Below are 15010 nucleotides of genomic sequence, written 5' to 3' on the forward strand. Positions count from 1 at the left end.
CACTACATTAACAGCTCCATCTCCCATCCTCGCTCCAGCTCCCCAACTCAGCTTCAACCTCCCAAACCACAACACACCTCCGCCGGACACACTCAAAACTCGAATTGCGTCCCCCATGGCCTGAGAGTGCAATGGCGATGGCCCGTCCTCACCACCGGGCCTCGTCCACAGCATCCTCATCGTCCATCGAACACCCAGCGCCGCTCACCACAGCTCCAACACCAGCTTCACATCGCGACACTTCCACCCGCAACCACAAACGACACCACAGTCACAACCACCACGCCGACTCCTCCACCTCGTCCTCGTCCTCCCCTCCGCCCGTCCACCCATCCCTCCTGCAACCGCGAGTCGCCGTCGTCCTCAACGTCCCTCCGCCCTGGCACCCATGGCTCTTCGCCCTCCGCCTCTGTTCGATTCTTCCCGCCCTATGGTGGGGTCTACCATGTGCTCTGCAGCTCCTCCTACGTCTTCTCCCCGGCCCTGATCGAATCCTAGTCGTGCGACCGAATCGTACATGCACAACTGGGTCGTGCGACAGCGGCGACGATGCCGTCCCCTTTGCCCTGACAGAAGGCGCCCTGGCCACAATATGGGTTCGTGACCCAGCTCCTCCGAAGTAATACCCCCCAATGCGCTAATCATAGTCCTCTTGGAAATACAGTGCTTCGCCTGCGGCTACCTCTCCTTCTTCTTTACCGATTGCCTCATGTCAAGATGGTCTGTCACATGTAAACTGTACCCCCGACATTGGACGTGCCTCCGACTAACCTCCCACAGGCTCATCCACTACACTCCCCAGGCGACAATCGTCCGATTACTAACAATAAACGCCGTAAATGCGTACCTCACCATGACGGTCCTCTCTTTTGCAGGCGGCTTTGAAGATCCCCGGCTCATGCTCCCTGGTTGGATCGGCATAGCAACTGTACGTTCCCTTGACGTAACAAGAAACCAAAACTTGATACTAATGTAACCGTGCTTCATGGCAGACACTTACGGTATGCTACCATATAACACACCAAAAAATCAACATACGCAAAGAAACGTCCACGTCCGTCAACGTCTTTTCAATAGCGAGCTACATCAGCATGGTCACTCTGCTGATTCACATGCATTCGTTTCAACAAGATTACCCCGCCATGCCCCTGGTTGGACGGCTGAGGAGGATGTGGAATGATGGATACGCCATGTTGGTCCAGATTAAGGGGTCCATCGAACGAGCAGAGCTCTAGGTTCTCTTTGAAACAGATCGTAACAAGGAAGAAGACAAAGACAAGGACGTGAAGAGGAGGAATTGATATCTCGAGAGACACCTTTCAGTTTTCTGTTACTTGGCATTTGGTTGGCGGGCGTTACAAACACAAAAAATACCCCATTGTTGAAGGCTTCCCTTGTTTGTCCCAGCATGTCCTCGTATCCGTCTGTCCAAAAGAAACCCAATTACACGCAAAGTAGTATAATAGTAGCATCACGGCGTTCATTGGAGCAATGCATACATAGCAAAAACAGTCACTGGCCCATTGCACATCCTTTGTGCTCCTTTGCGCATTCACATAGTGTCACCACGCCTGCTTTCGTTGTTACATTTGGACTGGACGTCATTTTCAATTTGAAATTCCATTTGACTCTACTGCCCAAGGCTACGGCCTGGCTGCCTGATAATAAAATTAACGAGCGACTGACAAGCCATGCATAAACTTGGCCCGTAGCCCAACTCATACTTGGGATAAGCAAAGCAGATTACCATACTGTCTGCTTCACTGCTGCCAGTACGCACTGATTTCGGGATCCTTCCCTCCCAAAACCCCAAAAAATTCTCACGCTTCGGTGGATGATGTTGGCCGTCGTCCTCGAGTTCGATCGGAGCCGAGGTGAGCCCCTAGCTATCGATATATCTGGAAAGAGGCGCAATACGCGGGGGATCATTCTCGGTCCCAAACCGTCCTCTATGTCAACGTTTGCATGTCGATGAGCACGCGGCTGACAGGGCAACGGCGCATTGCCAGCTTAGAAACCGTGGACTTTGATAGTCTTGGCGTCTAGCTCAAGGCCCTCCTTCTTGTCGATAAGAAATTCCTGAACATCTTTGCGCTGATCACCCTGGAGCTGGATCACCTCGCCCATTTCAGAATCGTTGACGATAGTGCCATTGCAGGCTAATGATGTTGTTAGTACTTTAGCCTGCATCAAGATTTCGAGCTCTTGAGTAGACGTTGAGGTGAGCTGGGAAGCCTTCTTGACATACCAAACTTCTTCTTGATGACCTTGAGAATCTTCTTCTGGTCAAATTTCTTCGGAAGACCCTGCACAGTGGTCAAAGTCTTACGTCCATTACGCTCTGTAGAAAATGTTAGAAACAGCTTGGATGAGAACAGAGCGTGCGGCCACCATTTTGCCTCATGTGAGGTAGGGGCGTAGACCGTAGCTCTTCAAGTGTCGGGGATGTAACTGCCGCTCGACGGCCTGGGGGGAGACGTACGCTGGATACGTATATGTATGTAATTCTGTGCCTGCTTGGTCTCGCCTGTGTCTTCGTCGGCTTCGGCGAAGGGGTCTAAGTTGTGTCATGTCAGCATGCTTGAAGTTGAGAGTTTGAAGGGCTGCTTGCTGGGAGTGGGAGTGGCGGGGCGCTTTGCGGATGGCAGGACGTATTCACGCCGGTGTGGTAAAAAGCGGGTTTTGTGGGCAAGAAGAAGAAAACAACGTCGAGAGAAGTAAAGGCGAGGTAGTAAAGAATAGGAGAGTCGGACAGGAAGGAAACTTACCAAAGGTCTTAAGATTTTCGATGGACATAAACTCGGACGTTGAGGGGTAACCGTGGGAAATGGGTTTTATTGAAAGGAGACGAGTGTTGACAGCGAAAGGCTTTAGAAAAGGTGCCTCGCTGGTTGGATAGTGTTTTGATGAGTTGTAGGTTCGAAAAGGCGACGATGAGAGCAGCGGACGATGGCTAAATCGATTCCGAGACGAGGAGCGTGCTTCTGGCGAAGAGGAGAGTTTTAAGTGCGCGTGGCGAGAGGCAAAAGGCTAACAAGAGCGTTTGCGACAAAGAGGCCAGATTGGTGGTGATGGGAAGAGGGGCGGAAATGGGAAGAAATCAAGTGTGGTGCCTTTTTGGTGCAAGCAAACAAAGCGAGGGAGCGAGGGAGGGAGTGACGAGGGGCACGGGGCTGTGGGCGGCAGGCGGTGGGCAGCGGACGGACACAGTCAAGCAAGTGGTGGGCAAGTGTCTGGTACAAGTGAGTTGTGGGGCTGGAGCTGTGGGATGGCAGCTGGCAGAGACCATCAGAGACCGTCAGAGACTGTCAGAGAACCGGCAGAGCCTGCTCAGTGGGCTCCCGGTGTGCAACTGGCGGACATGGACGCACGCAGGAGGAAGGAGCGGCGGGCGGCGACCAGGCCTGGGGCCAAACACACAGTGCCTGCCCCACCAGTAGCTGGAAGGGGCACATGGGTCGCAAGAGGCGCAGTGCTGCCTTAGATTTCAGGTGGAAGGAAAGCAGAATGACGAAGAAAGCCCTGGCTGGCAGTACGAGTCAAGTCTGGCCTGTCAAGTGTCTTGCATCAAATGGCTTGCTGCACCAAGGCACAGCTGAGAGCCTGATTGTGGTGGTGTCTCGGAAAGTCCTTCAAAGGAACCACACAACCAGACAACAACGGCCAGCCCTGGCTTCGGGACTTGACGAGGTCGAATGTTTCATTGCAGTGAGCCAATGACGGCGAAGCCAATTTGGCCCAGTGATCAACCATTTTTCTTACCAACATTGAAGTCTGCCAGTCGCAACATCACCTGCCGCGTCCTAGAGAGCGAACATCAAGTTTGTAACATCTGAGGCGACGTTCAAATCTTCAAAGGTTCGGTTTCTCCACGAGTGTCTTTACTCAAAATTTGGCCGCGAGGAGACAGTACCAACTATTGCCCATATGTCACGCTTGGCATGACGTTTGCTGCAGGCAGTCATCATCAGTTGACAGCTCCAGGTACCGCACTGCACCACTACAGAAGTCCAACCTTGTTGTTAGCGCCATATACATGAGCCGCAACGGCATTTCCTTGAGGCTGAGGGAAGGGATTGATATTAATTGATGGCAAGGTTTCCTCTTCTGCCCAGATCACCACTGCGGCCAAATATACACCGACATCCAGGTATACACCATTATATCTCAGAAACAGCCATGAGCGCACCCAATACTCATATTTTTCCTTGTCCGCACCACGTCTGAGGCTGTCCATACTGGGCAACTGATACGGTGAAGAAGTCTGGTGGCCAATACAGAGTATTACAGACTACCCCAGAGGATATTCGACACTGAAATCCGTGACCAGGTAACCCAAAGAACAGATGTAAATGAGAAATACAGCATGAGACCGCGCAAAGGACCAAGGAGTCAAGCATCGAAAGGCATTTACTGGACTCTTCACCCGACCGTTGAATGCGATGACGGACGTCCTGAGTCCCGACTCCCACCAGTGACTGTTATTATTTAGTGCGGGGCAACGTTCAAGCGCAATCAGTTTGTTGGAGGGGTCAATTTGTGTCTGCTCTGGTCAATTTTGGCAAGACTTTTCCCCCAACGGCAGGTGCCTCTCCATCGTCCTTGCACCCACCACCATTCGTGTCAGTCACAGAACCAACTTTTTTCTTCCAGGCTGCATGCTTGTTGCCGCTTGACCTACATCATTCACTTTGCCCGTGACATATTTGTCATTGATAACAATATATCTGCAAGTAAAAAAGGCAGACGATACAGTACAGTACGATGGATTGCACCAAGGAACCTTGAGCTGCGGACGAACTTCGTGCGCCTGTGGTGGTCTATTTTGCATCGGTTTGCGGAGTACACAACAACACACCAGGCAAGCAGGCGCCTGGATGTAGTTCAGCCCGTGTGCTTCGACACAAAGAAACAAAGTCCATAACTACCTACGGCCAAGGTCATCCGTTACAAATCTCCAGCAAATCACAGCTTCAGTCGTCATGCCGTTTGAACCAAAGGAGATTCCGCCTGGAGCGTTGCCATACTTTGAAGACTCAACAACCGTGACCGATGCATGGATTCCCTATTACAGCCATGGCTGCACATTTGGCCCCGAGATATTCTCCAGTATCATGATGAATATGATTCGCAACCCCAATCTCAATACGTCTTGGCTGTTTCGGGCAGATATTCTTTACGACAATGGCAGCAACGATGAGGGTGCAGATGCCACCGAACAGTTACACGGAACCAGTCAACCTAGACTTCGAGACATCCCAACCATACCTCGACAACGTGCCTTGGTACGAAAGTTAATTCCTAGAAGCGAGAAAAGAGATAAACCTTTGGATCAAACGTGTACTTTTCATGTTGCAAATGAGCCGGAAACACTCATCACATCCCTGGTCATTTACATCCCTCACGCTTCTGTGGAGGATCTCCCTTTCTACCACCCAAAAGTTCGTGGTATCGCACATCTTCACCAATGGGATCCCAACACAAATACCGGCACAATATCAGTTCATTTCTTGGGAGGGCTGGAGGATGACCTTAAAGACCCAAAACTGCCCCGAATCGCATTCCATCTTCTGGAAATTCTCCATAAACATGGTCAAGGCTCCACGCAAGGTTATGTCAAAAGGGTAAATCACGATCTTATTATCCCACAGATACGATTCCAAGATAGATATGCATATTTGAAGAGCAAATATGCTCGTCAATTGGTCGATAACTGGGCAGAGATCACGGATCCTGAGAAACATGTATTCGAGGACCTCGGCATTGCTGCTTTCCTGATCGAGCTATGGACAGATATGTACAAGGGCCGTACGTTTCCTGGATTCGTAGACATTGGCTGCGGAAATGGATTGCTTGTCTATCTCCTAACGCAAGAGGGCTATAGCGGATGGGGTTTCGATGCCCGGGCTCGTAAGTCGTGGGCCAACTACACGACACCAACATCCTCCTCTCCCTCAGGAAAATCTCTCGAAGAGAGGCTTTTATTGCCAAGCATAATACCCATTCAAACGAATGAAGATGGTGCTCCTCAGCTGGATGCCGCTCAACTTCACGATGGACTTTTCAAAGCTGGCACATTCATCGTCTCCAACCATGCAGACGAGCTGACGCCTTGGACACCTATCCTTGGTGCAATATCACAATGCCCCTTTATTATGATCCCCTGTTGCAGCCACAGCCTCGATGGCAAGAAATTTCGAGCTCCTCCGCCAAAGGACAAGTCGAAATCAAAGTCGACATATGCCTCCTTGGTTGAATGGGTTTCGCAGATTGCAGAAGACTGCGGGTGGCAACCGGAAACTGAAATGCTGCGTATCCCAAGCACACGAAACACGGGAATCATCGGTCGCAATCAGATCAAGGACGCTGCTGACAATGACATTCACCACATCTTGCAGAAATACGGCGGTGTCGAGGGATACTATGACACTGTGGTCAAATTAGTCAAGTCAGGGCCTCGAGCACACTGATCTGGACTTGTGAGTCTATATCAAGACCTGGCAACGGAATTACCAGCTCCTCTCCAAACACAGCTATGAGGCATCTCTGTGTATTATAATCTTGCACATGGTCAAACCTCTGTTGTGTGAGAAGCATAAACCCGCGTTTGAAGAGAAGAGCCTCTCGTTCACCCCATATTTCGCCGCCAGGCTGGCTCTCAAATTGTCCAAATTGACGCGGAAAATCTTCTTCGCGCCTAATACCGCGGTGCTAATAGGATAAGTCGGCAAATACAAGGCTGTTCTAGTCTCAGTCAGTATGGCACACCATCTGATCAAGGTCGAGTCAGAACACCACGGCGACCAAACGATCCCAACCCTCATCATCAGCCATAAAGAACAAATAGGCTGGCTTCCACCACTACCATGTACCTGATCGAAGAATCTATTAAAATAGAAGTCACCAAGTAGAAGCCTCGAAAAGTTGAAATCAAGCTAGTTATTCTGGGCGCTCATCATCAAACAGATTTCATTCTGGTCATTTGCTGAGCGTGAAATCACCTTGGCGAATCAAACTTTTCCAACATATTTTTTTACACCTGCTGTATTTAGGTCAGTATTCACACGATTTTGGACTTACACGCCCTTTTTGGATTCGTATCAGACGCATGTACGTAACGGTACCAAAGTTCGGGCATCAAGAATAGGAAAGGGGGACAGAATAGAATAATACAGTCCCGTCTGTTACCAGCCCTAGTCCATGTTTTCGCTCTATCACTTCACTCAGATATAGCGACTCGACCATTAGTTGTCCGTTCAACATGGGCCAAATTCTACGTTCTTCCACAGAGTGAACTACCAATAAATTAAAAAGATTCATCATTATGCTGTCAACGCCAAACCATGCATCCTTTGAAGGATAAACCCCGCAGTCTGTCTTCTCAATCCTGATTCCTTGCCATCTGGCAACGCAGCAACCTGTGTACTTCCCATGCCTGTCTGTCAAAAAAATAAAATAGCTACCATCCATCTTGATCCGACAACACGTCATTCATCATTTCCCGCCTGGTATGTTCTCAAACAAAAAACTTGGTATCCGACAAGAGTAAACATTTAAATCTTTCCAGTGCTTCGTCTTTATGCTTTGTATTCCTCCAACGTCAATTCATGTTCCCAGCAAATTTCGAGTCATGCTATTTGCCATGTTCGTTATTCCTTTCTTTATGTACCAATGCTGTAAAAATTTCGAAAAATTAAACTTGAGGCGTCTCGACCCGATAGCACAACGTGGCATCATTATTCTTCATCGTCTTCTTCAATAGGCGCAGGTGTGCGACGCTCGGTGCGTCGCTTGGGTCGTCGATGCCTTGAGCTGCTAATGTTGCTGGCCGAATCATCAGGCATAATGTCAATGTCATCCAATGCCCAGTCATCGTCGCTACCGCCTTCGACATCGCTTCCTGCTGCCCAAGCCGGTCGTTCGTATCCGGAATGCTGAGAGTTGCCTGAACCAGGGGTAGGCAAAACATCGATGCGACGGCGACTCTGCAAGTTTTGCATGAGGCCGGCTCCGCGCTGCCGCAACGCTGTCCGTACCATCTCTGCTCTTTGGTGCAGTTTCTCAAACGCATCTTCTAGGCTTTCCATACCTGCATATATCTCCCGTTCAATCTCAGCGATAGCTGCCATTTCCATTTCCTCGTCATTTGAAACGGGCGCTCTGTTACCTCCTTGGGCACCAGATGAAGCCAGACTTACAAAGGAGGCAGGTGTGGCGCCTCGAGAGTAAGGTGAGAACGGTGTTGTATTCCTTGATCCCATGGCTGATGAACCTCGGGGTAGTGGGCTCATGGATGATCGGGGGCCAAACATGCCACTCACGGGCGTTTCACCACGAGATTCAAACCCAGGGAGCACATCATCCACATCTGCTCCGGACCATAAGAATCCATCGAACCGGCCAGATGTCAGAATCTCCCACTCCGAGTTATTAATGTTTGATATAGTGACGAGCAAGTCGTGGGTATGAGGATTCCTGACGAGGTAACTGGCGGTTTCGGCATCTCGAGGAACCTGCTGAAGGCGATAAAGCCTCTGCAGTGATAAGCCTGATTTGATGATGAAGTCGTTCCGCGGTCGGTGGACTGGTGTAGGAGCTCTTGTTGCCGATTTTAGTTCTCGCGATCCAGACACCAGTGCATTGAAGAATGGCCGATCGTCGGCATCCAAATTCGTCAAAATGGCAAAGGTGAGTGTTTCGTCGTCAACATCTTGCGGGGGCGGCACTGGAGTTTCACCAGTCTTGTTCAACCACTTGTCGACGGCCGATCTAACCTTCTTTGACTGACGCAGGTAATGTTCTCTGAATTCTTCCGCGATATCCGGATCCATCTTCACAGGGGATGCAGGTCGGGGCGGAATCTCTGCGGATATTTCGGCGGCCTTGGCTCCAATCTCAGCAAGATCAAATGGCGGCCAAGCGGGAAGCTCAATGCGTCCGCTCACCCATTCCAAAACATCTCCCCATGTCAAGCCTTTATGTATTTCGTGAGACTGGTCACACATAACGCATACGCAGCCATGGGGGGGTAGGTCCCGTGAGAAGACATTTTCCAGCCTGTCCAACAGCCGCCGGGCTACAGATCGATGCCCTGTGGCAACCGCGATCGAGCCTTGCTTCGTCAAAACATTGGAGTACTGATCAAGTAGATTAAAGAACGGTGTGAATAAGGTGTCTGCGCCGGTCAAGGGGGGATTTGTGATGCGAGATCCATTTTGAAGAGGTAGAACCGAAAGGAAGTTTCGAGGAACCGGGTAAGAAAGACCACCGTTTTGTAGCAGATAGTCGACTCGCGGTATGTCGTGAATATCGACAGCTGGTGGTGGTGGCGGAGGAGGAGGCGGAGGAGGTGGTGCTCCAGCCATGGAAGCTGGAGTCGCTGTCTTGGATGCGAAATTCGATTCATGTTCTCCAAAATCAGGGGAAGATCGACCCTTGCCTGCATCATACAAGTGAGATGGAAACCTTGCCGTCTGTGTGGGTGTTCGAGGAGAAGAATCTTGAACACTCGACGGCGAAGATCCGTCGTCCCGAGATTCAGTCCTCTTTGAACTGCTTCTGGTCGAGTCTGATCTTTTCATGGAGTGTCGTGACGAGGTGGATCGAACAGACCCTGAGGAGCGGAGCTTTTCATGTGATTTGTGCTCGCGTGATTTGACATATGTTGCTTGGCTAGACGAACCAGATTTCCTGCTGACTTTGGACCGATCATCTTTGTGAGAGGCAGACCTTGAAAGGCCGGAGAGGGTAGATTTGGGGCGGCCGCTGTCGGATCCCCTGGCATCGTCCCCGCGTCTTCTCTTGTCGGCAGAGACATCAGTCTCAGGTGGGGTAGGCGGTCTAGAGCCTTTTTTCGAGGTTGACGATGTCCTGGGTAGCTCAGCAGACTTCGATCTGCGTTCTTCCTCTCCGAAATCTGTAGGTTCCGGTGTCAGGGGATTCGATTGCCTGCGTTCACCACCCAAGTCTTCTCGGCTCATGACAGCCTCTTTGCTGTGGGCCTTGCTGAAGTTCGGGTAGGGCATGGCAATGCGTGGCGTATTCACAGACAGCCTGAGAGTATCGCTGGTGATGTCGCTCACGGAAGCATTCTTGTCCCGTTGTGGTTCATCCCTATCTCTCTCTCGGTCCTTGTCCTCATCCCTATCACGGTCCTTGTCTTTATCACGCTTGCGATGACGCCGGGTGGAGGCCTCACTACCTTCAACGCCAAGCTTGCTACGGGAGGTCGATGACTTGGAAGATCGATGGCGACGCTCGCGGTCCTTATCCTTATCTCGATCTGACTTGCTCCGTTCAGACTTGGAGCGTCGGGTCTTTTCGCGAGGCACCTCGTCGGCGACGGAATCGACGTCAGCGTCACGATCCTTGGAAGGCATATTAGATCATCGGGTCAGAAAGTTGCCAAGCGGCTGCGGTGACGAAACGAATGTTCCAGCGCGCAGGACCCGAGTTATTTGTCGAGCTAGTTCTAAGTATGCGGTAACCAGGTACCAAAGAAGGAGGGCAGGTTATGGCGAAATGTCAATCTGGTCGGGTGGATGTCGTCAAGTTCAGGCACCGATGACTTCAACTGATAATGCGAGGCTGGGTGCGGTTGCGGTGTGCTTCGAGCTTTGACAGCGGGGCGGAGGTAAAGCTGTAGAAAATGAGAGACGCAAAATCAAGGAAAGGCTGGACAAGTGATGAATGTAAAGTGGCCAAGGCAACGAAAGGACTGGGGAATAGGCGGTTTGGAAACGGTTATGTGAGTTTGGTGGAGGGGAGACGATAAACGGCTCCAGGAATCGTGCTTCTGCTTGTGTGGCGTGGTGAATGATGTGGAAGCTCAATGCCTGTCTGAGGTGTCGAGTCTCTTGATTGTCTGGCCCAGATGTCTCCAGTCTCCTCTGACAATCTGGTTGCACAGGCGGCGCCTCAGGCGCTAGAGCTGGAGCTAGAACTCGGCCAGTGCGATGAGACTCTGGTCGGGTCTTATGCGGGTTGGGTCCGGTGGACAAGGCGAAAGGTGAGGCCAGGGGCTTGGTAAAGTAATCAAGTAAGGGTAGAGCCGATACAGTATGGAGCAGCTTCTTAGGGCCAGGCCGTCTCTTGTCGAGTCGAACTATTCTCTTTGGCTCATCTCTGACAATCAGTCAAGAGACGATGTCAAGTGGGACAAAGCTTCGAGAGCAAACATGGAAAAATGGATCGAGAGATGGGAGTGGCGTCCAGCACCCGCTGCCGCCTGGCACTGGCACTGGCACTGGCAACTGGGCACATGCATGCAGTGAAACCAGCAGCCTGTCTGTCACTGGGACATCTGGATCATTCAAATGTCTGGTTGAAGCCAAGTCCGACTCCAGAGCCAAAACCCGCTGTGGAGCCACTTACCCCCTCAGTGCTCCTCCATGCCAGTTCTAGCCCTGATTGGGCTGCACTGTGGAAGCCCAACATTGAAACCAGACATTTCGTCTCTCCATGTCACCGCCTGGAATTCATCACCTCATCATTCACCAGTTATCATTGAACCTCTTTGTGGCCCAATGCGATACTTCTGCCCCGCGTTCAATATTGACTCCAGTGCCTGCCAAGCATACAACAGAATACTTTCCGCCAAACCACAAGCTTTTACCTGATACATCCTTCTTTTTTTTCAGTTTCAGCCGACATAGCTGGACTGTTGTCTCGGAGGAGCTGTCGCCCATCGCACCCACTCAGGTTGTGAAGTCGAACCAGACCCGTCATCCCGTGCCATGTCATCATACATCTTGAACCAGTCGTGGCGTGAACGCTTCCACCAGTTTCGGCATCTCATCACAAGCAACACAGCCAATGTATTCGATATAACGCAACGCACTTATGACAAGCAGGAACGCACCTCGTAGGTTCAGTTGGAGCTAGCCTTGTCACCAGTATCTAGGCGGTACTTGGCCACCCCCTCACACATCAAACTCGACACCAAGAACCTGCAGCCATCTCAGTCGCACCACACAACAAATTGCCTGCCATGATCGAACAAAAGCTTGAAACATTGCCATTATTTTCAACGCTTCTTTAAGCACACTGTGTCTAAATTTAAACAGCGTGACGGTGAGTTACTTCTAGCACGAGCATCCAATTGCTGGACTTGGTTGACCCCCAAAATGCCATTTCACCACAAATCACTGCAGGGTTCTAAGCGCCGAGCCGCAAATCTGTGGCACCACACTGCAGCCCATCACATCAATTGATCTCTCTTCACCTCCTCCAGCAGGTTTCATTCGTCTTGGCTCTATTTTTAACCCAAAATTCTATCTGCAAGTATCTAGTTGCGCTCAGATGCCCAACATGGCTTTCCAGCACCGTGCTGCATGCTCCTCCGTTGCAACGTCCACAGATTCAATTCTGTAACCCACATATATTTCCAAACATTGAACGCCAATCCCAGTCAAATTCCTCTGTTTGCAACCCACGTCATGTGAAGCGTGTAAAGCATCGTCATTTTTCAAGCCTCTCCTCTCAAGTCCACCATATGGGGAGCCTTATACTCGGTCCAGCAAGCCACGGCTTTCCAGCAGCAAAATGATTTCGTGAACAATGGAACGAACGTTCTGGTTCTCCAGGTTCACGGTCAGATCAGGCTTAGAAGGGACCTCATAAGGGTCGTCAACGCCGGTGAATCCCTTAATCTCACCAGCACGAGCACGCTTGTAGATACCACGGCGATCAGTCTTCTCGCAGTACTCAAGAGGAGTGGCCACATGAACCAAGAAAAAGGGGCCAGACTTCTCAATGAGCTCACGGGCCTGAGTACGGGCCTGGTCAAAGGGAGCAATAGGGGCGGCAATGACGGCAGCACCAGCCTTGGTCAGCTCAGATGCGACAAAAGCGATACGAGAGATGTTCAAGTCACGGTCCTGACGACTAAAACCCAGCTCTCGGGAAAGCTCAGATCGGACCGTCTCACCAAGCAACATGGAGACTGGTCGGCCGCCGCCCTGGTTCAGAGTCGTTTGCAGGGCACGAGCAACCTGGTCCTTGCCACTGTTCTGGTAGCCAGTCAGGAAGACTGTGAAGCCCTTCTCGCGCGGCAATGGGTTCTGCTCTCGGAGAACCTTGACAACCTCAGGGTAAGAAAACCACTCGGGAATCTCCTTGCCCGTCTTGAGTCTGTTTCGCAGCTCAGTTCCGGAGATGTTCATGGTTCGGGTACCCTCCGGGATCTCGTTGGCAGGCATGTACTCGTCCTTGTCAGGGATGTAGATCATCTCCTGGAACTCGACCATCTTGATGCCAAGCTCTTCTTGGTACTGTTGCACCAACTTCTGGGCATCGTAAGGACCATAGTGGTCCTTGCCTTGCTTGTTTTTGCCAGGACCGGCGTGGTCTCGGCCGACAATGAAGTGGGTAGCACCATGGTTCTTTCGGATGACAGCATGCCACAACGCCTCACGAGGTCCACCCATACGCATAGCCAAGGGAAGAAGAGCCAAAGCAGCCATGCCATTGGGATATCTGGGCAGCAGGGCCTTGTATACTCGGACACGGGTGAAATGGTCGATATCACCAGGCTTCGTCATGCCCACGACGGGGTGGATCAGGACATTAGCCTGCTGAGAGCGGGCAGCGCGAACCGTCAACTCACGGTGGGCACGGTGCATAGGGTTTCGGGTCTGGAAAGCGACGACCTTTTGCCAGCCTAGCTTGTTGAAATGAGATCGGAGCTCAGCGGGAGTAACTTGTTCCATAAGTCAGCTTCATTGCGATGGCACAGAAAGCAACCAGTGATGTTCTCCATGACTTACATCGAAGGTCGAGGAAATCGTAGTGCTCCAGACGAGCAACGGCCTCGAGCTTGCCTCCAACGTAGAATTCTTTGGCAGCACTGAAGAGGTGCTTGACACCAGGGTGGGTGTCGTCATCGCTGCCGAAAACCTCCTTGGCTTCCTTGACCCTAAAATGCTTCTGCATCAGTACGGTTGGTAAGGCAATGCGCATGCTCCAATTAGCTGGACTTACTTGTCTGGCCGGTAAACATCGTCGACAGTCAGAATAGCCAGGTTGCGATCGTCTCGGGAATCGCGCAACGTCAGCTTCGCGCCAGCCTTGATACCAAGTTCGTCGATCTGCTTCTGGTCCACATCTAGAGTAATGGGCATGCTGAAAAGAGCACCATCGGCCAGACGGTTATTCGCGACCACTCTATACGCCAGGTTGTTAGTTCAATTGTCCCCTCCACGGTAAAACAAAGCTACCAAGTAGTCAACTCACCCATTGTAGTCCTTCTCGGTCATGAACCCTAGAGTTGAGCCACCAAGGTCAGTACAAATGTCCACTCAGGCGCAACCTGTCGCAACCTATGTTCAAGACCAATTGCTAGCAAGTCATGAGTTGGCCAGCAATTTCAAAAAGCCTACCTTCCAATGGAGAGAAGCCACCATTAAGAATCAATTCAAGATCGCACAAATGACGATCTGTCAAGACGATGGCGGGGTATTTCTCTGCCTCATCGCGAAGCTCAGCCTGGCGGGGCAGATCGCGAGCAAACAAGTCCTTGAGGACGCCGCCGTGAGGAGAGTTTGCCATTGTTTGTTATTACTGTACGCACAAAAATGCAGGAAAAGAAAATGCTCCAATTGACACGTAGCAGCAGAGTTTGACAAGAGGATGGAGGGATTAAAAGAACAAAATTTCGGACAGTCGCAAGATCTGCCAGACGAGCGAGGAGCCCGAAGTTATGATTCAAGCCGCAGCCGGAGCCGTTGTCCGTCGAGGGCCCACACAGTCGATCACGCAATGGTGGGGGATGGAGAGCTAAGGGCCAGGTTCAAAGGTGAAAATGGTGAAAATGGTTAAAGACGAGCGATTTGGTGTCTGGGGCTATCGAATGAGAGACCAGAAATTCAGAATGCGTCTTCATCGAGAAGAGGGGCCTTGATTTATAAGTGTCTAAATGTGACGCCACGCCAGTTTCTGACTTCGTGGTCAAGTTCAATATGTCAGATCGACTTTTTGTGATCAAGGGTCCATGCATGTCTAAAATGCCGTT

At 51.0% G+C, this 15010-nt stretch overlaps 6 protein-coding genes across 6 annotated transcripts; 2 read left to right on the forward strand and 4 right to left on the reverse strand.

Moving 5' to 3' along the window:
- Window positions 1-131: 131 nt before the first annotated feature.
- On the forward strand, window positions 132-1235 carry VFPPC_13668 (N-glycosylation protein EOS1; the record flags this gene model as incomplete). The annotated part of the gene is made up of 4 exons (XM_018291442.1): window positions 132-596; window positions 665-720; window positions 781-928; window positions 993-1235. The coding sequence occupies 4 exons, from the start codon at window positions 132-134 to the stop codon at window positions 1233-1235; spliced, it is 912 nt and encodes a 303-aa protein (XP_018145220.1).
- A 775-nt stretch (window positions 1236-2010) lies between these two features.
- Window positions 2011-2796, reverse strand: VFPPC_04606 (translation initiation factor SUI1; the record flags this gene model as incomplete). Its single annotated transcript, XM_018283938.1, has 4 exons — window positions 2011-2159; window positions 2249-2341; window positions 2483-2557; window positions 2769-2796. 4 exons carry the CDS (start codon window positions 2794-2796, stop codon window positions 2011-2013), a joined length of 345 nt encoding a protein of 114 aa, XP_018145221.1.
- A 1204-nt stretch (window positions 2797-4000) lies between these two features.
- VFPPC_17711 (hypothetical protein) lies at window positions 4001-4237 on the reverse strand (the record flags this gene model as incomplete). The annotated part of the gene is made up of 1 exon (XM_022429400.1): window positions 4001-4237. One exon carries the CDS (start codon window positions 4235-4237, stop codon window positions 4001-4003), a length of 237 nt encoding a protein of 78 aa, XP_022285562.1.
- Window positions 4238-4982: 745 nt separating this feature from the next.
- VFPPC_13669 (tRNA(Ser) Um(44) 2'-O-methyltransferase) lies at window positions 4983-6470 on the forward strand (the record flags this gene model as incomplete). Its single annotated transcript, XM_018291443.1, has 1 exon — window positions 4983-6470. One exon carries the CDS (start codon window positions 4983-4985, stop codon window positions 6468-6470), a length of 1488 nt encoding a protein of 495 aa, XP_018145222.1.
- A 1266-nt stretch (window positions 6471-7736) lies between these two features.
- On the reverse strand, window positions 7737-10379 carry VFPPC_13670 (5-methylcytosine G/T mismatch-specific DNA glycosylase; the record flags this gene model as incomplete). Its single annotated transcript, XM_018291444.1, has 1 exon — window positions 7737-10379. One exon carries the CDS (start codon window positions 10377-10379, stop codon window positions 7737-7739), a length of 2643 nt encoding a protein of 880 aa, XP_018145223.1.
- A 2124-nt stretch (window positions 10380-12503) lies between these two features.
- Window positions 12504-14547, reverse strand: VFPPC_04607 (sulfate adenylyltransferase; the record flags this gene model as incomplete). Its single annotated transcript, XM_018283939.1, has 5 exons — window positions 12504-13699; window positions 13767-13915; window positions 13981-14163; window positions 14233-14260; window positions 14379-14547. The coding sequence occupies 5 exons, from the start codon at window positions 14545-14547 to the stop codon at window positions 12504-12506; spliced, it is 1725 nt and encodes a 574-aa protein (XP_018145224.1).
- Window positions 14548-15010: the final 463 nt, after the last annotated feature.

This window comes from Pochonia chlamydosporia, chromosome 3 (genome assembly GCF_001653235.2).
Source record: "Pochonia chlamydosporia 170 chromosome 3, whole genome shotgun sequence".
Lineage (NCBI taxonomy): Eukaryota > Fungi > Ascomycota > Sordariomycetes > Hypocreales > Clavicipitaceae > Pochonia > Pochonia chlamydosporia.